At 37.3% G+C, this 25917-nt stretch overlaps 1 protein-coding gene across 2 annotated transcripts in view; it reads left to right on the top strand.

Moving 5' to 3' along the window:
• DGKH (diacylglycerol kinase eta) overlaps positions 1 to 25917 on the top strand; it is a 170279-nt gene that overhangs the window by 134253 nt on the left and 10109 nt on the right. For both annotated transcript variants that reach the window (XM_054391362.1, XM_054391372.1), the window contains 15 exons: positions 30 to 114; positions 2513 to 2598; positions 3991 to 4090; positions 5359 to 5635; positions 6076 to 6204; positions 10890 to 11024; positions 13273 to 13390; positions 14605 to 14715; positions 14866 to 14962; positions 17410 to 17517; positions 19265 to 19378; positions 19656 to 19790; positions 20601 to 20767; positions 22289 to 22394; positions 23922 to 24014. In XM_054391362.1, the coding sequence (XP_054247337.1) occupies positions 30 to 114; positions 2513 to 2598; positions 3991 to 4090; positions 5359 to 5635; positions 6076 to 6204; positions 10890 to 11024; positions 13273 to 13390; positions 14605 to 14715; positions 14866 to 14962; positions 17410 to 17517; positions 19265 to 19378; positions 19656 to 19790; positions 20601 to 20767; positions 22289 to 22394; positions 23922 to 24014 (1861 nt within the window). The remainder of the gene's footprint in view (positions 1 to 29; positions 115 to 2512; positions 2599 to 3990; positions 4091 to 5358; positions 5636 to 6075; positions 6205 to 10889; positions 11025 to 13272; positions 13391 to 14604; positions 14716 to 14865; positions 14963 to 17409; positions 17518 to 19264; positions 19379 to 19655; positions 19791 to 20600; positions 20768 to 22288; positions 22395 to 23921; positions 24015 to 25917) is intronic.

Raw genomic sequence — 25917 nt, 5'->3', positions numbered from 1 at the left:
GAAAGTTAAAAGCTGTTTCGTTCATTCAGGTGGAGTATAATGTCCTATGAGCTGAAATTACCAGTGAAGCCTTCTATTCTTCCAGTGACTGCAGAAGAGGCAGAGGAATGCCAGGTAGACTAACTTTTTTGGTTGTTTTTTTTTTCTTTACTTCACTTTTTGCTTCTTGAATCACAGTATTTAGAATTGAGGCCCTTGTGTGAAAAATAGGAACAGATATTTTCTGATCTGCTAACTGAACTAAGTTAATGTCTGTTTATGGCATGTGTCTCGGGTAATCAGGGTTTCTAGTTCTGTATTATTTGCCAAAAATGAATGAAGGTAGTAATTCTTTGAGGAGAGAAGACACAAAACTTCCTGGAAAAAATTATATTCGCATAGATACAGGTTATACATTAGTTTACCATCCATATATAATATTCTAAATGATAATCTTCTGTATTATATTGTATATAGTTGTATGGTTTAGTGTTATGCTACTGTATAATAATTTTATATAGACTATAGTACATGCAAAAATCTATATTTTTATATATATATTAAGACAAGATATTTGTTCTCTTGGTTTTGGAATAAGCATTGTAAAAACCCAGCATTTTGAACAAAGGTTATATCCTGAAATCATGAGAGAAGTTTTTTATAGTTTGATAGCTAGATGATACTACCCATCTTTCTCTTTGTTCTTTCAAGTCATACTGGTCTCAAAGAAAAGCTTAGTCTGTCTTCTAGACTAGATTTGTGCTTGTAGAATCTGATGAGGTTTCAGTTTTGAGAGGGAGATGTTTTAATCAAATTAATTGGCATGAAAATCCTGACTATAAATGGGAAAATAAGATATTCCTACAAAAGTTCATGCATATCAATTTTATCTCAAAAAGTACTTGAGAAGCAATAATTAATTATCAGACTCTTGAATAATTTAATAATTCAGGCTGTTTTAATTGGCAAGGAGGTTATAACCTTCGACAGCCTGCCTGGATATAGACATGCAAAAAGGCTGGACTCCACTGGCTGGGTTTTTAATGGTGTTGCTTTGCGTGCAGCTCTGTTTCCAGTGTCAGCAATCTGGATCAAGGCTTTATTGTCTCTAATTTCTCAAGACAGTTAAAATTTTTCATTGCATCTTCATCTTGTAAAAGGAAAAAAAATGCAACACATTTTCTATTAGTTAGTTCTGGCTTTGAAATTGTTTAGCCCTTTGTGGAAATGGAAGGAACCTACTCATATAAAACATCTTCTTTTTTTTTTTTTTTTTTTTTTAAATCAGTTCTGTAGTCTATAGTTAGCTGCTATTACTCTGAGCTGGACAAAGCTCTTTTCTTTTGAGTAACCTGTTCAATCTCTACTTAATGGGGTTTTTCTTCCTTGTTTATTGAGTTATGTTGTTTCGGAATAAAAAGAATAAATAACCTTTTATTTGGTAATGTAGTAAAGAACAGTGTGAAAAGTAAGTAGAAGTATGTATCCTTTTTTTTCCTTCCCTCCAGTTTCTGAAGACTTATTTCATTTGATGTCATTCCAGAAATCTTACTCTGAAGTTTAAGCAATGACAGTTTGTTCTTACAGATCAGATGGTCATGTCGTGTTTTTGCCCTTGAAGTGAAAACTGATTTGCAGTCATAGTTCTAGAATTAAACCTGAGTTTTATGAGGGAGGAAAAAAGTGGTGGTGTATCTGCCTGCTTCATATTAAGGGCAAAAACACACTAAGAGATTTTAAGAGATTCCTATAAGAATTGGCCATAAAATTCCATAACTGTAATTATTTGTAGCTTTAGATTTGGAATTTGTTTTGAATTATCTTTTAAAATTGATGTCTGGATCCATATCTGTTTAGAGACTGGATATAATGTGTGAAAATGCATTTCTGATCCATTAGCAAACTTTTCCAGAGTATTTCAGAACGTATAATTATTCTGTGCAAGAGGAGATGGACAATGCACATGTTCCTTCTCCCAAATGTTCTTTCAAAGGCTAAAACCCTGAATGGTTTGCTCCTTAGGGATTGGTTTACACCATTTTAGCAACTTTTGTCAGTAGGAGTACTTGCAGAGGAAGAGCCCATCTGACAGTATCAAAAAATGATTCAGGATTGTAACTGCAAAATTTTTATTTATTCTTAGCTGAGCAGCTTTGTTTGAGGGATACTTTTCTTGTTATAGAAATAAAAATATGCTGGATTATAACAATTTGGGTTATTATAAGTATAAAAAGAAGGTTGGTTTGTCTTTTTTTATTGCCTCATGGACAATTTTTAGCCTAGAAATAACTTACTATTTTCCTGCAGAAAATAGCCATCTATCAAGTTCTCAGATACAGTGTTACTCTTTGAATATTAAGAATCTGGTATATAAAATATAGTATGCAGGTAGAATCTGCATTGCCAACTGCTTTTCCTTGTATTATATCTGAAATGGTAATTCTGCTATTTTTGGAGGCCTTCTTACTCACTCCTTGGGGCTTAACTGTTGAAACATGTGGAAAGGGAAGTTGTCTTTTCTCTTTGTTTTCAGATATCTGCTTATGAGGATTCAGTTGCTGCTCATCTTGCAAAAATTCTCAATTCTGATCAGCACTCAGTTGTCATATCATCTGCCAAGTGAGTTAATTGCTTTTATGTACAATGTGTGGGATAAATTCCCTGTGTAACATCATCACCATAATTGCCTTCTGTCTAAGTCTGATTATATTATGGTTGGCCCGACTGGCTTGGCTTAATATATGTTGATTTATAGTTTTTTAGCAGAAGGTTTTTTTTCCTCCACATTTTTTCTAAGACCCAGTTGTAATGACTAGCTTAATGCTGAACACGTCAACGTTTTTTAAAAACCCTATGATATTCATATAAAGTGATTTTAAATCATTCCAAATCAGCATGCATCTTAAATATAAAACTTACTGTTACTAATGAAGAAATGTGATCTACTTCACATTACATATCCTCTGGGGTGTTTCCATGCATATCCATATCTTTAAGAGGACAAACAACTTCACCAATGTGAAGCAGAACATCAGGATAGGTATCTTTGCCGTATCTCTGTCTATCAGTTCCATCGACCCTTCAGGCAATAGGATGTTCTTTTTTAACCAACACTAAAACACTTAAAATTGAGAGATAATTACTTGGCAAATCACGAGTATCATCTGAAATCAGAAATATTCTGTGTATACCTATTCTGTGAACAAAACAAAAAAATCTTACATTTTGCAATATGCAAAAGACCAGTCGTAGAATCTTCAAAAACATGTCTGAATGTCTCCTTTTTTTCCTGCTGAAGAAAAAATCATGCATAACACTTGTTGAAAATTGAAGGACAAGATACTGTTGTGACTCCAGATTCTAAATTGAGCCTGTATCTTGTTATTTTTTTTTTTAATTCTGTCAAGTAAATTTCAATCAAATGAACAGCGCTAAGCAATTACTCACACCTTGTTAGTGAGTTTGCTGCCTGTCTGCAGTGTAGGTAATAAGAACCAAGTCTTTCTGATTTACACAATGAAAATTCATTGCAGCCACTGTAGTTTCTGTAGATATGTCTCAGGGTTGCCAATATGCTTTCATCTAAGATGTGCTCCAATAAAGTCAGTAGATTTTCATCATTGTTTCTAGGCTTCATCTTTGCATGGGAGTTTGCAAGACTGTTTAAAGTTACCAAAGTTGAATGCAAGTTTGCAAACTCTGCTGGTATAGAAGGTGTGCAAGCAAGAGAATGGATAAAATTAGTCATGTTTATTTCAGTTCTTAGGAATAAAAGGCCTGTGTACGAAGTGTGCAAAGGCTTCAATAAAAAGGAGGAAAAAGTTTTGCTTTAAAGCTCATTTGAATTTTTCAAGCCATTGAAAAAAGTCTCATCTGCTCTATGTATGATCACAGAGAACAGTTTCCAACAAGAATGCAGTATGCATACAGATAAATTGTTGTAAAAATGTAATATTAAAAACATATTTCATTTGATGTCTCCCCTTTTCTGTTTCTTTTTCTTACCTGAAGAGTATTATGTGAAACTGTAAAGGACTTCGTTGCTAAAATAGGGAAGACGTATGAGAAGCCAACAGAAAATGCAGAGGAAGCTGATGCCATGGCCATTAAAGTAAGATTATGACTATGTTCTGGTTTAAAGTTGTGGAGTGTTTGAAGTTTGTAGCTCATTTTCAAATTGCTCCAAGTTATCCAGCTTGGCTTTAATTTCAACCAGTGACTTCAAAATTCTTCTCTTCTTATTGTATAGAACAGTTGTTTCCAAAGCATCTTTAAAGTCTTAAGATCTCTATAAACTCTCTTTGGACTTTTTTCTTTCATAAAGTTCATGGTAATGTACATACAAATAAAAGACAATATTTTTGATTAGGAATTATACTTTCAGGGATTAAGTTAGATACAGAAAAAATGGAATAATGGACAGAAGATACTGGGAGGATGAAGGGAAGAGAGACTACAATGTTAAAAATAATAGTTTAAGCTACAAATTGTAGAGATCATATTGCAAAGGGTTGGGGAAATAAAATCCCATAAGGATTTGGTATGAGGCATAAAATTTACATGAGCTGAAAAGAAGAAAACAAAATCACTCTCAATCACAGTCAGGAAATGTATTTGCTAAATGTCAGTTTGTGGTTCAAAATTGTGTTTCTATTTGGTGCACATTTTAGACAGTGATTTTTTTTTTTCACTGTTCCAAGGACAGAGAGTGTTGTATTCCTTTCCCTTAAGCACAGAAAAGCCTAGAGAGAGCAGCTGCTTAGTCATGGGTGGAATGTTTGACAGTGTTTGGTTCTAGGCTGTGCCTCTTGCTCTGTGGCAACTGACTTGCTTAAATCATAGAATCACAGAATGGTTTTGGATGGAAAACACCTTAACGATCACCTAGTCCACCCCTAATGTACAATCATGTAGCAAAGGCAAGCCTGTATCTCTCAATCTAACAGCTGGGCATTTCCCTGTGGGGTATCTCTCCAAAGTGGGGTACCAAGCACCTATAGTTTCTTGTCATGCGTGGCATGGACAAATCTGTGGTGGCTTTCTGAGCAGGCCTTAGGGAGAAGAGTAGGATCTAATCTGTACCCTAGTTAAGTGACAGGCTGAGTTTAGAATGGTGCTTTGTTTTAATCTGAAGGTAGGGGATTTTTGTTATGATTACTCTAATCTGGTTAAATGTTGCAGGATATGTCTGCAAATAAAAAAGGTGCAGACCTACTTATGATCAGATCTTCCAAAATCTTGAACCTAGGTTTGGATTTGACATAAACAATTATATAGACACTTAAGATATGGACAATTTTATTTACCTAATTTCCTGAAAATGTTCTCACATTCACTGTTTGCTTTCATGTGTGTGTGTTGTTTTCCGCTTTATCTTAGTGCTCTGAGTTAAATGAGAAGCTCGACCTATTGCTCCAGGCTCTTCACACAGAAGCCCAGGCTGCTCCCATTCTCCCAGGCATCAATCCCCCCATTGTGGAAGAAGAAGCTGAGGAGTTTTCAAGTGAAGAATCCTTGTCTGAAAGTAAAGAGCAATTAGCAGAGTGTGTCTCCAAGTCTTCCACCCAGAAACTCTTCAAACCGAGGGAACAGTTAATGCTCCGGGCAAACAGCTTGAAGAAGGCTGTGAGGCAGATCATTGAACAAGCAGAGAAAGGTGCATGTCAGCAGTGTTTTGATCCTTACAGATAGAACAATAATGCCTTTTTTTTCCCCCCAATAATATAAATTTTCACTATTAAAGTTTGATCTCTATGTCCTTACATAGATACAATTATGCAGTTATTGCAAGCTGCAAGGAAAAGAAATGCAGCTTGTATGGATGTTGATGACTGTGCATATAAGAATACAACTCTATGCATGTGTGTGCACCTGTAAGTGTGCTGCTTTTGTAACTATTATCCTCTGCAAAGAGAAAATTTCTGGCAGCTAATCTTTATGAATGGGCAAAGAATTGCTAGACTATTTTTAATGGAATTTTCAATAGAAATCTTTTGTTAAATGTTTTTAAAATTGAAAGCTAAAACTCCAAACGCTATTTTTCTATGCATGCAGTTTTTCTTTAAGAATCTTGATGTTTTCTCTTTTAATAAGCAGTTGTGGATGAGCAGAATGCTCATAGTGAAGAACAGGTGGACCAGTCTCCACTAGAATATAGCAAAGAATTGGATGAATCAAAAGAAGATGAAAAAGAGGAAGATACAAAGGAACTTGAGTCCTCATCAAGTGAGTAAATTAGGAATAAAATAATGCAATTTCCTTGTACTTGCATTATGAAGTATAGTTGGCTCCATAATTAAAAATACTAGTATTCTGTTTCACTGGAAGCTAGTCACAAATTTAACAGATTTGGATAAATAAAAATTAAGGGAAAAATGCAGGAGATAAGATGAACAGTCATTTGAAATGCATTTACAAAAACGAGAAAACGTTTTTTGGGGGAAGAGAAGTGCCTGCATTTAATCCAGTGCTTACGCTCACTTTTCTACAGGAACCTGAGCAGGGTCTAGAGTCTAAGGTAAGTGGAATAGCATGTCTCAGTTGTAGCATTTTAGGGATTATTATAGGAATTTCTGTCAGTCACTTCTGTTGAATGAGTTTCAAATTGTGTAAACCAGACATATTTACTCTTTGTGTTGACAACAATAACCTGATGTCTCAGCTGGGAACTTACATTGAGGCAGTTACTGGAACAGAGAGAATGAATATTTTAGTTTTATATGTGAAGTGGAACAGTGTAAAGAAGGAAAGACTGTAATAGAAACTGGAACATGGAAGTGTCTTGAGAAGGGACAGGAAACTCTATTTGTCTAATTCAGAATAGAAATTAGAACCAAAGTCTTTGATATCCTAGAACTCCTTCCTGTGAAAAATATTTTACATTGCTGTCCCAAATACAGGAGTGGAAGTTCTGCCTTGTCAGGAAAGACTTGAGGGAGCTGGGTCTCCTTATCTTCAAGAGGAGACCTCACTAATGTTTATAAGTATGTGAAGGGTGGGTGTCAGTAGGATGGAGCCAGGCTGTTCTCAGTGATGTCCAATGATATGACAAGGGGCAATGGGTGCAAGCTGGAACATAGGAGGTTCCGCATAAACAGAAAACTTTTTCACTGTGAGGGTGACAGAACACTGAAACAGGCTGTCCAGAGAGGTTGTGGATCAGCTCCACATTGGTTTTAAAATGCAAGGGAAAGAATCCAGTTAAATTATTTCAGTCAATTATACAGAGCAGTCAAAATATTGTATGATCTGATTTTAAAGCAGCGTGCTTAGAAGGTAGTGTTTTCATGAAGGAATAGTCCAGTTTGTCACTAAGATTTCTTTTTGGCTAGTCAGTGTTTGGTTACTCTGTAGAATGATATTTAGAGAACAGTTGTCTCCTGAAATAGTACGGTATTAATTCCCACATTGAGATGGAATGGTGAAATCTCTTCTTGTGTCCTTTATGAAATCTGCCAGCAAGTGCCTCCAGTGGAAGAAGGAAGGATGATTTGTCTGTGTAGGACCCTTGCTTCTTCCCTTGCTTGGTTTTGGCAAGTCAGTAGTCATGTTTGAACATTTTCCCAATGCTGTGTTTTGTGTTGATTAGTAGTTCATGTGCCAGGGTTGTTCATGAGCCTCAGTTTTAGGAACGTTACTTCTTACTGTAGTTGGAAATTTCAGTCTTTGCCGTGTTATTGAAGTGGACAATGATGCACTGTAGGTCAGCTCTCAAGAGGATCTTGCAAGTCATGGAGAAACGGTGGTAGCTGGTGGATAGCAAAACACATCCTATGCCAAAGTGAACAAAGTTGTTTGGGTGTTGAAACCCATTCCATTACCCCAACCCACAGCAGTGTCTACAAAAGGCGTCCTCGTGAGGCTCTGCTCTGAAGCTGGTGCCTGTGTTGGTAGCTTCTACCTTCAAAATATGACATTAGTCTCTTGGGGCTTCTGTTGATTTGGAATCTCACATTTCCTTTTCTCCAGGAGTGGATGTCAGAATTTCTCCAGTCATTGTCTCTTCATTGGCCCCTCTCCTTTTCCCTTACAGGAATCAATGCTTGTTGGTTGTCCTGTTTCAGTAGTAGCTCAGAGGATGCTAACAATACAGATAATCAAATCCTTCTGCCAAAATATGTAGTACTCTCCCCCTCATATATGTAGAAATAGATAAATATATAAACCCCCTTGCTTCTTGGTGATCCAATTTCTGCATTTATTGGGGAGCCTTATTACGATTTGTACACATGATACATGTGCAACAGGGTGCATATTAATGCTGTCAGTGGAAGGTAGGTGTTCAGAGACAAAGTGTGAAACATCAGTTCAATTATCTGCAATGAAACATCAGTTTTACACATTAGAGCTCTGTTGTTTTTATCAGAGCATGAACAGCAAAAGTTTATCTCACTTGCAGTTATCCCCGTGAGTCTCATCTGCCAAATAAAGAGCAGCTGCTCTGTTGATTTTCCTATTTAATATAATTGCCTTGTTGCCAAGCAGACAGACAACAGACTGTGTGGATAGCATTGTGAATTTTTCAGTAGCATTATGAAAAATGAATGTCAGTTTCATTCTGAATGTTACATTTTACTCTCAGAGGAACTTCCTGGTCATTTGGTGGAGATAATACTTTTCCATGTGTTAAATACCTTCTTCTTATTATCTAATAACTCTTATTAGATGTCACTTGCAGTTTTTACTGTTTTGTTTTATGCTGTTTTGGGTTTTTTTTTAACATTAGTACATGTTTCATTGTGCACAGATACAAATTATTGTGTTGTATTCTCATGGAATATTACAGCAGTTTGTGATACCTGCTGTTACACAGATGTTGAAGTCAGAAGGAGCTGTTAGTCCACTTGATCAGACCTTTCATACCTTACCTACTTATCCCTGTCCTGTGTCTAATTATTTCTGTTTGACTTAAGCAGGTCATCCAGAAAAGTGTTTTATCTTATTCCTGGGATACAGGAAGGTGAATAATTTGCCATTTAATTAACTGTTCCATGCTAAATTATCATCACTTTTTAAAAAAAAAAAAGGGGGGGGGGGGGGGGGGAATGCCTGGATCCAAGGCTGAATCAATTTGAACACAATTTCTAAACTCCAGTTCTTGTTATTATTCGTCTCTACATTTTTAGACTCTGCTTTGTCTTTCCATTAATGTCTTCCTACAGTACACCCATGTTATTCTCAAGCTGAATTATGATGACTGATGTGAACTGATCTGTCCCCCTCTTGCCACAAAAAAGGGTATATTTTATCCTTCCAACTGTATTCCCAATGGTAGTTTTCTTCTGTTTTCTTGATACTAGTCCTCATCATTCTATTTTTGTTGAATTAGTTTTCAAGTTTTGACAGGTATGTATCAGAATTTTTTTGTTTGTTTGTTTTCTGAGCTTCTTCAGATAGTTAAAGTTGAAGTTGTCCTAAGCTGAAGTATTTTTAACATATCAGATAATTTGGAGCAGAAGTAGCCAAGAAATGTCTGACTATGGTATCTAGTATGCAAAAGCTTTCTATGTACACACGGAAATGCTATTGCAAAGCATTCAGTAATGCCCAAACTTTCTCCCTTGGGGCACCAATTTCTGCCTATGTTTAACAAAGCTCAATTTCACAAAGATTATCTTCCCCAGGCTAAAGCAGGCACTGGCAAATTCTCTCAGTCTTCATTAAATGAATTCTGCCAGGAAAGTAAATTATAGCGCCTGAGGTCAGCCCTCTGAAAAGCCTGTTCTCCTTCCTCACCTCCAAGGCAGCCCCAGGAATAACTGGCCTCACTGAGCTCTATTTACATCTCTTTCGCCTTGATTTTCTTCCCTTTCTTTTTGCTCAGCCTTTGTCATCAACAATTACATCATAGAATCATAGAATTGTTAGGGTTGGAAGGGACCTCAAGGATCATCTAGTTCCAACCCCCCTGCCATGGGCAGGGACACCTCATACTACATCAGGTTGCCCAGAGCCACATCCAGCCTGGCCTTAAAAATCTCCAGGGATGGGCCTTCTACCACCTCCCTGGGCAACCTCTTCCAGTGTCTCACCACCCTCATGGTGAAGAACTTCTTCCTAACATCCAATCTGAATCTACCCATTTGTATTTTTTACCATCTTGTAGGCCCCCTTCAGATACTGGAAGGCTACAATAAGGTCTCCAAATTTGCTTTTTGTTAACAATGTTCTATTGATCCATCTTCTGGAGACTTTTAGCAGCAAATAACTTATTTCAGTTATTTCTGGGATTGCTGGACTTTTTTTGTGAAAAAGAAACAGTGGTGAGAAACTGATGTGTCCCACAATTTTTCTAACTGCAGAAGACAAGTATGTCTGAACCTAGCCTTTTCCCTTCCCTTCCCTTGCAGTTTTCAGTTTGACAGTACATAAAGATGTCAGAGTTTTGTCTGATGTCAGGGAGACCATTTTAGTTGCTTGAAGCAAATAGTGTGGCTGTGTCAATCAGGTATTTCCATGGCCTAAGGGCTGAAGTAACTATCTATGTAAAAATTGTTCTATATAATAATGTACTTAGTGTATATTTATAAGTCAATACGCATTGATTTTCAGTTTCAGTTTGGATTGTTTCTTTAACATGTTTATCAGAAGCTTTACACAACATTAAATACTATTGCATTTTAAGGTGGATAGTTTTTGCTAGCAGCTTGAAGCATAAGTTGAAGACTCCTCGTACTGAATGCCATGCACACTTGTTCTGTTTAATTTGTGCTAGTAACTTGATCTGCTTCTGAGTTTTCTTTCCTGTGTTTAGAAGAAAAGCTATGGTGTGAGTAGGGAGGTTATTTGTCATGGAGTGGTAACAGTTTAAATTAATGCTTTTGAAATACTCTCAGGGCTGTAAAAAGTACGTATTTGGTAATATCATAATAGATCTAATCAGTTCTCTTACTTTTATTTCTTCTGCTCAGTTAAAACTGCACCAAGATCTCCAGATCGACGTATAAGCCGAGGTATCCATTCTCAGACAGGCTCTTTCTCTGCTCCAGCTTTAGCTGCAAGTAAGGAAAACCTCCCAGTGCTTAACACTAGGATTATCTGCCCAGGTAATTGTGACTTTGAAATTTTCTGTTTCTTGTACTACTTTAATATTGCCTTCTGTTCCCCTGCTTGCTCTCAAATAATGAATTTGCTTCACACCCTAAATTTGTTTGAACCAGCATACACTTCTTCACAGTGTATTCATATAGCAGGCAGAATAAGATTCCTGATCGTCTGGCACAGTATCAAAAGTGTAGCAGAAGTGTTGCATTTGATTCTAGAGGATAAAAAATGAAATTCAGGATCTTGGAATCATCAAATCATGGAGCAGTTTATGTTGGACTTTTAAAGATCCATCCAGTCCAATAGTCTATCATAGGTAGGGACATCTTGCACTAGATCAGATTGTTCGAAGCCCCATCCAACCTTGGACACTTGGACTTAGGACGTTTCCAGAGATGGGGGCATCCACAATTTCTCTGAGCAACTTCTCTAGTGTCTCACCAATCTCATCACAAAAAGTTTATTTGTTAGGCCCAATATAAACCCACCCTCTTTCAGTTTAAAACTATTGCTGCTGCTTCTGCTTTTACAGGCCCTGGGAAGAAGTCTCTGTCTTTCTTATAGCCCCCCCTTTATCTATTAAAAGGTTGCAATGTCTTCCTGGAGTCTGCTTTTCCCTAGGTTGAACACCCCAAACACTTTCAGTATTTTTTTTGTAGGAGAGGTGCTCCAGCCCTCTGTCCATTTTTGTGGCTCTCCTCTGGACTCACTCTATCAGGTCGATGATTTTCTCGTACTTGGGTCCCCAGAGCTGGATGCAGTACTCCAGATGGGGTCTCACCAGAGTGAATTAGAGGAGCAGAATCATGTCCCTCAAACTGCTGGCCACACTTCCTTTGCAGCCCAAGGGTATGACTTGCTTTCTGGGATGAGAGTGCAAATGGCTGGTTTGTATCCAGTTTTTCATCCGCCAGTATCCCCGAGTCTTTCTATCATTCATCCTAATCATTGGAGATTATGAAGGGGCTGAAGGGCAGAGCTCTGTAAAGTTCAAGCCTCTGAATAAAAGGTGTCTTTAGATACCTCTTTGGAATTGGGTACCTGAAATGTGAAAATCTGCTGTGCAGTAAAGTGGTTGAAAAAAAATCCATTCTTACCCAAATGTAATTCATGACAGTAAAAGATTATTTCAATTAACTTTATGTGTATAGTGCAATTCGTATAAGTTTAAGTGAAAATTTTTAGGAAGTGTTTACATGCATTCAACAGTGTTCTGTAGTGTGACAAAGATATTGCACAAGGTAGGCATGGTGAAGCTGTGATCTTTCTACAAATTAAGATAGCTAAACTATAACAGTTTAGAGATGAAGATTAAACTACATAAAAAGCTGTAGTAGTCTTTTTAAATGTTGGGCTGCCCATCTGGTTACTAAGCTAGCCAGTGAGCATTAGCCGGAAACCCTGAAATGTATATGTGTGTTTCCTTCTTGTTTTTTCTCAATGGTGGTACTTGAAGAGTCAGCCACTGCACTGAAGCGTGGCTGACTTTCTGGTCAAGAGAGCCAGATGCCTGAAAAAATAACTGATATAGGTAAAAAACAGGTAGAAACACAATAATTCCCTATATGAATGTGATGGTTTTAAGACTGTCTTTTTAATTTTTCTTCACGAAGTTTGAGCAGAGAAAGTGAAAGAATGTAAATAAATCACTATTGGGTGCAAGAAAGCAAAATAATGATTATTCTAAACACTTCCATTGGGGAGGTAGAAATGTTTAAGAATCTCTACTCAAAACAAGGTTGGGGAGTTGGGCAGTTCTTGGTTTGCTCGGCTTCTGTCTGTCTGCTGCTGCTTCTTTTCTGGCTGAAGATAACACGCTGACTTTGACAAGCTAAGTCTAACAGCCTCTCTGCTTCTTGACTCTCTGCCTTCTGCCAGAGAGGGTCTAGGGGGATTCCTTCTGGCTGGGGGGGAGGCCCCTTGGGGAAGGCCCCTTAGGGAAAGCAAAGGGGGCTTGGTTGTGCTTTTCTGTTGATTGATGTTTGTAAATGTTGTGAATAGCCTATATTTGTACATATTCATTGCATTTCATCTTAGAGTATAGTTTTGCTTGTAAATACAGCTTTCATTTGCTTCCAGACTGAGCTAGCCTGGTCATTGTCGGTGTGGGACGGGGATTTCAGCTCTCACACTGTTACAATGAATTTATTTAATTTTGTGTCTCAGTATGTGGCTTGTGTAAATATATGTTTCTCTGCTTATCAAATAATTTTTTTTGTTGTTGTTTTTCTGTCTTTCTTTTTTAATCAGGTTTGCGGGCTGGTCTAGCTGCTTCTATTGCAGGAAGTTCAATTATTAGCAAAATGTTGCTAGCCAATATTGATCCATTTGGTGCTACACCGTTCATTGATCCAGATCCAGATTCCCTGTAAGAAATATTTATTCCAAATTTACTATTTTGCTTTAATTTGGGTTTTTTTGTTGGTTGGTCAGGGTTTTTTTTGGTAATATTTTTGTTTATACATTCTGAAATTCTTGTTCCGCTATCATTTAGCAGTAAGCTTCAAGGTCTGAAAATAGGTTGGGTTGTGCCATTTTAGTTATGAGTAGTGCAAAACTGTCTTGCAACAGCCAGAATAATCATAGAATGGCTTGAGTTGGAAGGGACCTTAAAGATCACCTAGTTCCAACTCCCCTGCCATGGGCAGAGGCACCTTCCCCTAGACCTAGGTTCCTCAATGCCCTGTCCATCCTAGCCTTGAGGACTTCGAAGTATGGGGCATCGACAGCTTCCCTAGGCAACATGTTCCAGTGTCTGACCACCTTCACTATAAAGAATTTCTTCCTAAAATCAAGTCTAGATTCACTCTCTTCCAGCTTAAAGCTGTTACACCTCATCTTGTCACTACAAGCCCTAGTAAAAAGTCCCTCCCCAACATTCTTGTAGGGCCCCTTCAGGTACTGGAATGGGGCCTACAGTAAGCCCATGTAGGCCCATGTTTACCCCTTGCTCATGCCCAAACAGCTGGTCTGAATGCAAGCTTCAGCCACACCAGCAAGATGTTTAGGCAAGTCAGGGTGTTTTGTAGTAGAGAAGGAGTGTTCCCCTGAGGACAGGAACAGTGAGATGGAAATTCATGTCCTAAGCTGTCTCTGCTTCCAAGAACCAAGTATAGCATTGGCAGATTATGGATGGTATCTGGGTTGTGGTCCAGAGCTCCCCTAAAATAAAGCAGTCTGTGCTAGTAGCATCAGCCAAACATCCAGTATTAGCGTGCCTAAAGACAGCCTGGGTACTCAGCCCAGTGTGTGCTCCTGTCTCAGAGCTGCACCCAGGGCAGCTCTTTCCTCATATCCCACTGTTACTTTGGTCATGGTGAAAGTGGATATTGGAGATAGTGTTGGAAAGAGATGTGATAGGGTTTCATCTTTACCCCACGGGAAGTAACTTGTACTCGCAAAGGAGCTAGCAGCCAATCTATCCTTTCACCTGCTGTTGGATTCCCTCAGAGAGATTCAGACTAAACATCTCTTGATGTCTCTTGGTTAGTGTACCTGTTCTGAGACCAACCACAATCTTCAAGTGCTGTGTGTCCAGATACTGTACACATGTACTCCTAATTATTTCTTTTCTTCTAACAGGGAGGGATATTCAGAAAAATGTGTTATGAACAACTACTTTGGAATTGGGTTAGATGCAAAAATTTCACTAGAATTTAATAACAAGCGAGAAGAGCACCCTGAAAAGTGCAGGTAATATAATTGTCAGTGACAGAACCAGGATGTTTCCATTTTTTTTTATTTTCCATATCTCTTTGCTTGAATTGATTGACTTTTTTCACATCCTACAAATATAAGACAATAATGTATTTCAATATGCAATTCTTGTTTACCTGTTTTCAGAAGTCGGACGAAAAACATGATGTGGTATGGAGTTCTTGGCACAAAAGAGCTACTGCAGAGAACTTACAAGAACTTAGAGCAGAAAGTTCAACTTGAGGTAAATTTTGTTTGTTGGCAGGATGAGGAGGGTCTTTTTCTTCCACGAGATGTAGTGAGGAATTTGGGCTTCCTCTTGAAACTTTTTAAAGTTCTTGTGGTCAACCTAAACTGGCCTCAAAAGGTGCCATCTAAAAGTGTGCTGTATAGGGATTCCTCAGCTGGGTTGTTTTTTTTTTTACTAAAATCCCAGTACTTAAATAAAATACCCAGTATAATGTTTCTTGTAATTCAATGTTTTTTTTAAAAAAAAAACTATATAGTTAGGATCTGTTTCTTAATGTTCATTGCATCCAAGGAGAAGACAGTAGCATAAATGAGCATACACTAAACAGAAGGAGAGAGATCCTTATCCTTCAGGCTCATTTTAAACTACATGGAAGTTTGGTTACACAGGTATCTTAATCAAAAATTCCTGAAGGGGGATTCTGAATGTGAAACACAAGAAGCCCAGCTACACCACTTGAACCCTTCTCTAAAAGGTGTTTGACAGTCCACAAAAGAAACAAGATCATCATAGCAACAACAAATGCAGTGTAAATTATCTAAGCATGGTTATTTTTAGTAAGTTCTAACATAAAATTAAGTCTTCTTTGTCACATGGGAAACTTAAAGGAGGTGTAAGTGATTATCGAATGAAGGAAAAGACTATGGGATGGTTATAGTTATTTTCACACAAAGAATATCTAGGCTGGATTTTGACAGAAAACAAAATTGATTTCTCTTTTTACTTCATGCTAAAAATTTCAAACATGACACTTATATGAAGATAATTTTTTAAGTTGAAAGAATATTTTAAAATTGATGGAACTCTCTCATTCCTCTAAGAGGATTTTGTCTGGTAGTGGCAGATTGCTGTTATTTAAGTGCTGAGTAATTATCAAGGAATTATGCAGTAGTTAGCAAATGTAATGACAGGAAAGAATGTTATGTACGCTGCAGATAGAATTCTAATTTAAGGATATTTTGAATAAGATTCAAGTAAGATTTAATAAGGCATTCAAATCTGACCTTTGCATATTTATTTTTGAGCATTTCTGGAAGTAAACCATTAAGTAAGAATTTCATATTGAGTGTTACCTTGCACAATGTTCGCCTTATGCTAAAAGATGTGATGAGGTGCACAGCTATGGAAAATTAAAAATATCAGTTTCAGGAATTGGTGACAGACCTCTGCTATGATACAGCATTTCTTAATATCACTGCATATTTTAGATACTGTGACATTTTGATTGAAATACTAAATTCTGTCTTGTGACTGAGATTAAATCATAAGAGAGCCCTAAGCAGATTCTGGAAAAAAATTTCATCTCTTTCACCTTCTGATAAAATTCTGTGGATTTTATCCTTATTTCTGGAGGATTTCTATTTAATTTGTATAATTTTAAGATCCTTTTGAGGGACTAGTAGCTTGCATCACTATCTCCTTAAAGGCAACTTCACCTGCAGATTCATAATCCACAAAGTGATGCCTGCATCCAGCATCGATAACCTTGTATTCCCAACTTGCTTCAAATCCACACTTCTGGCACTGCTGCAGGACTACACTTTTGAATCTAGGCTGAATAGTTTGAGATCACTAGGCTCACTCCTGCAGGCAGTTTTATGTCAAGAGTGATATCACTGATGTCTGTAAATTTATTCTTGGCCACAAGAAGGATGAGATTGGCCTACATCATCCCATGATCATATTGACCAGGATATGGAGAATAAAGGAGTAAGACAAAAAGGCTGAATGATCAGTCATAGGAGTGACCTCTGAACCAGAAAATTAACAACTCCTACCCACAGGCAGGGTGACTGGGGTTCAATTCTAGATTTGCCTTTGCGCTTTCAGGAGGTGAGTGAAGTTATTATTACAGAAAGCCAAGCATACAATGCTAACAGCACTTATATTTAATGACATGTTTATGCCTATGCCAGAAATACTTAATATTTTTTTAAATTTTGTTTTTACTCCATTTAATGAATTTATCTAAATAACAAATGCATTGCAGTTTTGGGACTGGGTGGGATAGAAGACTAGTTACTGAATGGGTAGATAAAGCTTTTTGTAATGTCCACAGCAATCTTATGGTGTGCATTTAGGAAGACAGCTTTCTTCTTTGCAAAAAGATTTTTAATCCTTGATAGAGCATAGTCTGTGTGCTCACAGTAAGGGGTGTGAAAATGTTTATTTAAAGAGTCATGGAACACCTCTGCTGTACATCCTCCAGCATGCAGTATCTACTTAGTTTTCAGCTCTGCAAAAATGAGTGCTAAGACTGGGGAGAAGAGGACTGTGTAAGAGGTGCTTCACGGCATGGAGGGAATAGGGGAATAGTCTTATGTTAAACCTGTTAATGACTGTCCTCCCCTGCCAGCTCTTTTGAAGCCTCATGTGCCAAAAATGTCTGATTACTTCTGTCACATTTATCTGTATACTGAATGAGCTTTCATCCATTACAGTGCGATGGACAGTACATCCCTCTTCCAAGCCTGCAGGGCATAGCTGTGCTAAACATTCCCAGCTATGCTGGTGGGACTAATTTCTGGGGTGGAACCAAAGAAGATGATGTGAGTAACATTTAAGAGAAGTGATCTTCCTTATTGCAAACCCAGCAATAAATACTAGCTTATACTTTGGATAGCAACTCTTATTCAGGGAGACTGTTTGACTTCTTTTGTGTCCATTCCAGCAAAATGTTCATAATAAGGCGTGCTGATTTTTTTTTTTTTAATGTTTCTATGAGTATTTCCAGAAACTAGCAAACACAAATAATTTCTCTTTATATTGTTTTACAAACTCATGTGAATACGGTTTCTTATGGCATATATTCCTGTTTGTTATATTCTAACAAAAAGTAAGATAGACAAGGATAATCGCTTACAACTTATACCTGATTTTTTTCCCTTTTTCTTCAAACAATTTTGATCTAAGAGATGATGATTCAGAAAATGAGTGACAGTGACTGATAATTTAGTGGGGATAGTATTCTGGTTTTTAAATATTCTTTTCAATGAGCTTCTAAAATATTTTAAGATACCTTTTTTTAACCCTTCCTCACATCTCCTAAGAAATATTTTACTACACAGATACCTTAATATCTTACAACTTGGAGCAGTCTTACTGCTGCCATTCAGCAGTCCTGGGATGCTCTGAGGGAAAGTGCTACCTGGATGTGACACGAAACTCTGGCAATTGTGCTGTGCAGCACTTTCCCTGAGAAAGCCCATGTTAGCCTCCTGGTCAAAGCCACTGCTTAATGCACTGAAGGCTTCCACTGGCTTGGTGGTCAGCAAGGACCAAAGTCCCTTAACTTGTTCCCTGTCATCTCCCTGAGCTGTTGCTGTGGACAGGCTAGATTCAACAGTGTTGGATCTGCACCCTCTTTTTCTTCAGCTCCAGGAAATCCTCTATCAGGAGACAGGACCTGACTGGCTGTGGCTTTTGAGCTCCTTTTAGGGTTTTTCTCTGGTCTGGTCTTACGTGTTTCTGATTGTTTACTCTGCCCATGATGCGAACTGAGGTATAATACCACTCAGAGATGATCTCTCTACCTGTTAAACTCTTACTGGAGTGATTTCCCATGCTGATTTTCCCCCCAAATTGCTCCCTATTGCATATCGGGATGAAATGGTCTATCTTCAGTTGATCTTGGTATCTCCTGCCAGACCCGGTTAAACTCCAGACTAAGACTTGTGCTGTGGCATGGCTGGATTCCCCTGTAGGACACCAGGTGGCAATGGCACACGCAGGACTTTCTGTGCTTTGCGTAAGCTCATGGAAATTCAACGTTTTGGCTGGATATCAAAATATTCCATACAGAGGCAGTTTCTGTATTTACAGTGGATAATTGTATACAGTGCAAACAAGATCCTCTTCAGTATGAATGCTGAATGTTTAACAAAGCTGAGCATGGACTCAGATGTTGCTTTCCAGAGAATTCAGAACATAAGATAAACACTTCTGAGAAAAAAGACACCATTATGCCTCTTAATTTCAAGAACCTCTTAGATATTAAGCACATCAGTCAAGCAATTTTGAGTTGGCCTTTCATCTCGCATTGGAAAGCAGTCTGCATGCTGAAACATGCCATCTTTCCTATAAAAGGATATGCCTCATCATTCAGATATTTAAAATGGTGTTAACACTACTGTTTTCAAATAATATTTGCCTACTGTCTATGCTGTCTCTCTCATATGACATTCTACAGTAAATAAGTGTATTTAAATCTTGAAAATGAATTTGTGTTTCATTGAACATACAGTCTTAAGCACTAGATTTACCATAAAAGAATGGAATATTTTATTTCCTTTTCAGATATTTGGGGCTCCATCATTTGATGATAAAATCTTAGAAGTTGTTGCAGTATTTGGCAGCATGCAGATGGCAGTTTCAAGAGTCATCAAACTGCAGCACCACAGAATAGCTCAGGTTTGTTTCTTACATGAAAGCATGCAACATGTTTAGCATCAATTTGGGATGCTGACAAGTAGTGGTACTCCTGATGACCACCACCCTATACATTAATAAAGTGCTGACATTGTTTTAATTTTAACGGGTAACAAATTGTCTTCAGTGATGAATGAACTATGAAAGGGTTTCATCCTTGAGACAGCCCTGGAAGGAAGCCACAAGCTCCTAGTAATCAACATATTTCATGTCAGTTTCATTTATTGCTCTGTAAAATAACGTGTTTGTTCTTTTCCAGTGTCGGTCAGTGAAGATCACCATACTTGGTGATGAAGGGGTTCCAGTGCAAGTTGATGGAGAGGCATGGATCCAGCCCCCAGGAGTTATTAAGATCATACATAAAAACAGAGCTCAGATGCTAACACGAGACAGAGTATGTTGCAGAAAGCGTGTTAAGAGAAACCATTACTCACATAGGGTTCTGTAATACTTTGGTTCAGTTATATCATTTCTATCATAAGCTGGTGTGACAAAGCTTTGATAGCTTTTATCAATTTTACTAGTGCCATTACTTTATTCTTATTAATATATAGTAAGAATATTTTGACTGTGTCAAAACACAGTCTCATAAATAGCAAATTTCTGTAATGTCCATTCTTCAGAGTAACTGTCTGCAGGTTTCTGCCCTCTCTCTTTCTGTCCTACTAATCCGCCCATTCCCCCATGTCTCAGTCTCAAACAGAAGAGACACAAGCAGAACCTGGTCACAAAGCCACTGGAGAGTTCAAGGTTGTCTAGGATCACCATGTGAAAGCTGTTTCTGTCTCTCAGTTCTTCATCCACTAGTTAGGTGTTGCATGTAGGATGGTGTTAATAGCTTTTCAACTCTGTTTTAGTAAATTTGTTACTTTTCCTCACCGTTTTTTTTAGATTTGAATCCTGTATTAGTTTCAGAGTCGGATCGTTCTATCCATGCAAAATGTTCTTGTGTTATCATTGTCTTTGTGTTCTTACGGTCTTGGAAGATGTATTTTGAGAATAATGAGAAGGAGATAAAGAGATTTTTGTAATGTAATTTTGTTATTTATGCAGCTAATACTATTTATATTAAATTTAAAAGTTATTTGTTAAACAAATTTTAACTAAAATTTTATATAAATTAAAATTTACATGATATTAGAATTTTTAATAGCTAAGAATACTTCAAGTGCTATGAACTGAATGCATAATTCATTTTGATTAGGCCTTTGAAAACACCTTGAAGTCTTGGGAAGACAAACAGAAGTTTGATTCCTGTAAACCTGTCATTCGATCTCCCTTGTACCCTCAGCAGGCTGTTGATTTGGCTACAGATGAAGAAGTTGCACAGATCCAGCTGTGCTCACAAGCTGCAGAAGAACTTATTACCAGGTACAGTAAAATTAGTAAGTTTGGATTGCAAACCTAGACACTGGGACTGAATTATTCATGCAAATGCATGCACAGATGTGGAAGTGTCTTATTTTTCCTGGGTTTTGATTAATGTTTTGTTGCCACTCTGTCAGTTACTATTTATTTTAATGTGTTTTTTTTTTTAAGGCTCTACTTGTTCATGTATGCTTTTCTTATATATTTATGTGATTTTTATTTCTGTGTGTTTATGTATATTTTTTTCTTGTGGAAACCAACTTTCTGAACCAGTTGAAGTGGCAAACTGGAAATGTATTTACTGAAAAAAAAAATCAAACCCTTAGAAGGCAACCACGTGGCTGTATCCACCTGCCCTTATTTTTTTCTTAAAGGCTTTTTAATCACAATTTCAAGAAGATGTGCACTTTTCAACAAAATGGAAAGTTTTCTTAAAATACTGCACACCAACTTTCAAGGATCCCAAATAGCCAGATAAAATATTCATACCTTTTTGCATTCATCCACTTATTCGTTGTCATTGCAGCTTTCTCTTTCATTCCTTGTGGTCAAAATCCTTATCTCTGTGCCCATGGACACATCAGTAATTTGTATGGGTTGAGATGATCAGTGAGCTGATGGTATAAAACTGATCTCACAGCCTTTTTATTTTCAAGAGCTACTTTCTTCCTGAGATGCAAGTGTATTCATAATATTATAATTTTCACAGAACAAAAACAAACAAAACCTACCAAAACTTTTCGGGTTGGGGGAGAGGGTGGGGAGGCTGGGGGGAGCAAGGGAGGGCAGTGTGTGTGTGTTTGGTTGTGGTAGGTGGGGTTTTTTTTAAGAAAATGATTTTTTTTTTTTAAATCAGAACATTTTGTGAAGCTACTGTTTGGTTCATCATGATAACAAATTATCTTAAGCATCAAAATCAGTTCTTGAAGTATGTGGTGAGTTGAAATTGAAGGAAGGAATTTAAGAACTTACCTGCTCATATACTGTACTGGTGACTTAAGTACACAAAGAAGAACAATTTAAGTTATAAATTAAAGTGAGATTTAGCCAAGACCGTTTAAAAAAATTTACTCTTCTGGAGATGGTCCTGAGGTTGTAATTACAGCCTCCCATAATCTCAAATGATTGCAGCTGATTTTAATGTCACATTTCAAAGAAATGCCTGCTGAAGTGAGTGCAATGGTTTTTAACACAACTTCAAGTAAATCATCTTAATGTACTAGGGGTTTTCACTGTAATTTAGTTTAATTCATAGCCCAAACATTTTTGGTGTGATTTTTCTTTGTGTTCTAAGACAAATAGATGTGTCTTACATTTCAGAGCAGAAAAAATAATCTGTGTTATGGATATTATTTGTATGAGGTGCTGTATTACTTGAAAAGATACTTGTATTTCAAATTTTATCTTAAAGGTCTGTATTTTTTTTAATTGTATATTTTCTCATCTGATAAAATTGTGTACTCTTAAGATTTATTCTTTAAAGAAGGTAAGAAACAATTTTTTTCTTTTTAAATATTTTTGTAGGATCTGTGAAGCAGCAAAAATACATGGCCTCTTGGAGCAGGAGCTTGCTCATGCTGTTAATGCATGTTCACATGCATTAAATAAAGCCAACCCAAGGTTTCCTGAGGTAAAGGAAGAACAGAGTTTTATATATAAGTAAATAAGCTATAATATCTGTGTGCATTCGCTTGTGACATGGGAGCTGTATTCCCTGTCCCCATGTTAAAAGAAGCTGGATGATAATTCTTGAAGCTTTTGATAAACGTCTCCTAAACATACACAGACATGCTCAAATTTAAATGAAATTGTTTAACAGATGAATGGATGCTGAATCTTCTCCCTGTTTTTTTCAATCTTTTTTTAAGGTGAGAGTAAAGGGAAAATTACTTCTGATTCTAAAGGTGCTGCTCTCTATAGCAGCATGGAGCCTCAGTCCTTCATATGCATAGGGAAACACCCAATAGCTGATGAATTTGGTAGAGATCATACTCAATGGTTCTGAAATTATAAGTAGTACCAGGAATGGGAGTTAGGATAACTGTCCTTTTACAGAATAATATTAAAAAGGGAAGTCCCATCCTGGTGTTAGATTGCTATGATGTCTGAGAAGGCAGTAGAAGCAGTTTCTGCATTCATCAGCATCCTCCCCAGCTGATACTCTCTTCTGTGAATGTTGCATGTTAGAAAGGGACATTAATGACACTTAAAATGCAGACCTCCTGGATGTTGTTGCAAGGAGGAGTGAGCAGCTGAAAGGGAGTTAGGGAGTTTGGATCAGGGCATGGTAAGAGTATGTCTGTTGCCTTTTGGAAGCAGTAAAGAATTTGCTCCATTTGCATCAGTGGTCCAGAGCCAGGGGTGCTCATCCTGAAGTGATGCCACAGTGCATATTAAATCGAGTGAGGTGATGTAGTTCTGAGCACAAGTAAACCAAACTCAAGTCAGCAAACAGCAAAAACAATTGGCAAAGTAAGCTCGTATCTGCTTGCAGACAACTGTGTAGACATGTCCCCAGACAGAGAGTTGGAGGCATGACAAAAGCTGAGAAGTGCTGTTACTATATAAAGGTCAGTTCTTGTGGATGCATTTACAGAAATTTTCATGCTTAATTGTTATCCAGGTGTTATGCAGAGAGTGCAGAGGAGGTGAGGGGAAATGAGTTTTCTGATTCTCTCTTCACACTAGACAGTCTGAGTGTTTTCAGGGATTAAACTCAAGAAAGGTTAATTAGGTAGAGGCTGTCTGTATCTAATCTAAATTTATGTATGGTAAATACATTAGTTAGCCATATTTTAAGAAGTAAAGGTTAACAGCTTAATTCTGCTAAGCATAAGGTAAAAAATTCAGATCAACAGTCACTGCTAAATGGGCCCACAACTTTCCTCCTAGTCTTTGTCATCCATAAAAACTGAATTCATCTCACAGGTGGCTGGTCACTTGATGATCTTCAGTATTGTATATTGTCATATTAAATGAAATTGAGGAAAAGACAGTAAACAGAGACTACATTTCTATTTTCAGTGCTGAAGTTGTCAGTGAATTGATATGTTTCTCCTTGGAGAAGATACTTACAATCTGTGCTGTAAACCCAAATACTTATTGTCAATCTGACTTGCATCACTTCCAATAATTTTTTATGATGCTTATTCCCCAGAGCCTTACCAGAAACACTGCCATGGAGATAGCTGTCAATGTGAAGGCCCTACATAATGAAACCGAATCTCTGCTAGTAGGAAGAGTTCCTTTGGTAAGGTCACAAAATACATTTTTTGTATTCCCCCATTCAGATTATCTCTGATTTGTTTGTTGCTGATTTTTTTTTTTTTTACTGGGATTTTTGACATGCTGCAAGAAACTCTGTTTTGTCTAGATATTTTCTGAAGGCACTATTTCCATTTTGACTTTTTGAAAAGCAGTTCCAGCCTGGAACTGAGCACAAGTTTACAATGTGTTAAGGATGAACTGTGACCCTGGATGTGTTTATAGGTTGTTTGGATGTGGTGCTTGGGGATATGGTTTAGGGGTGAACCATGTAGAGTAGGGTTAGTGGCTGGACTTGATAATCCTGAGGGTCTTTTCCAGACTGAATGTTTCTGTGATTCTGTGAATATTTCATTTTAATTGAAGGAACTGATGTGAGCTCACTGAAATAAAATATTTTCATATTGAAAAAGTCATTTGCGAAGGAATCGAAAAAATCCTTTATTTTCCATTGTTTCGTTCATAGTGTTAATTTCTATCTAGAAATAAGCTTTTCCAAGATGTTTTAGGAGAAAAAATTACCCTAAATTGCTGACTCTTCCATTACCAGAATCACATTATTGTTTTGGGTTTATATCAGGAGCAATATTGCCAATGCTTAACACTTTTTCACCATCAGATGGGCAGGGTTTTTTGTCCCCAGGCAAAATGTTTTCCTTTGAGAATCAAGCAATTAGATAAGTGCTTGTTGAGAAAGACAGAACTCTCTGCTTCACTCATCTATACAAAATGGATGACTTGATTTCTTAAAATGAAAATACAATGTAACTTCTTCAAAGGCAAGTGGTCTGTACTCCAAATTAACTGGACTGTTCAAATTGGGGAAAAATGGGAAGGCAAAAGAAAGATCAGAGTCTGCATACGGGCACTAAATTCTGTGAGCTTTAGAAGATAAAATAACATGATAGTAAGAGGGAGTTTATGTTTCCAGTATTACTATGCTAAACAGCAACATCTTACTGAAGATAGTGTCTCCTTTGAAAGGTGGTAACATATGCAACTAGTGAAGCAAAGGAAAGAAGTTTTTGTTAGTAATTAATAGGGGCTTATAATTTATCACCAAACCCCAAAAACATCAAAATCTTTTTCCAGTGCTAGAGAGCAAAAATTCTCTTACATCTCCATTTTAAAAATATATTAATTAAGATATAACTTGATTATGTCCTTTCAAAAGCATATTCTGCAAAGCTTTGGGACTACTACTTCAAAGAGAAAAATAGATGCTTAGATTGCTTCATTAATGATTCTAAGTTACTCATTTCAGGATTCAGCTCTACCTCAAAATAGTGTTTCAGCAACCCCAGATAAAGCCAAAATAACTTTGCCAGGGATTAGCTGCCTGCCTTACCTTATCCTCACAGGTTCAACTCTCACAACAGCTGCAGAATAGTTTTCAGACCAGTGTTTTAAGGAAAACTGGTACCTCCATGGGGTTCTCAAAGTGTTAATAAAGTCAATTTCCTGTAGGTCAGCAAGTCTCAAGCTTTTTACACTGCTACCACTTTCTTTTCCTCTTTGGCCTTCATTTGTATTTTTGGCATTTTGCCTTCTGTCTGGGGCTCCAGTCAAGTCCCTCTCTTCCCAACCTCAGCCAGCAGCAGTGGCTGTCACTCCATATCTCTGCAGGAGTCATCATGCAGGTATTGTATCATCACTGGAAGAACTTTCGGAATGGAATATCTTCAGTGATATCCATTTCCCCTGACTTCATCACAAGAGAGAGATCCATCATATGAAGAGATCTGCAAATAGCAACTCAGGCTTCCTGCCATGTATTCTTTTACACCACTTCTCATACAAGGATTTTCCAGGTTTTTGCTCTTCTGGTCAGGTTTTAACTCCCTTGAGCTGTAAATTTTCATTTCTAGTGTGTTCTAGTGTAGGTGTTA

Source organism: Indicator indicator, chromosome 1 (assembly GCF_027791375.1).
Source record: "Indicator indicator isolate 239-I01 chromosome 1, UM_Iind_1.1, whole genome shotgun sequence".
Lineage (NCBI taxonomy): Eukaryota > Metazoa > Chordata > Aves > Piciformes > Indicatoridae > Indicator > Indicator indicator.
This window is presented reverse-complemented; position numbering and strand designations above follow the sequence as displayed.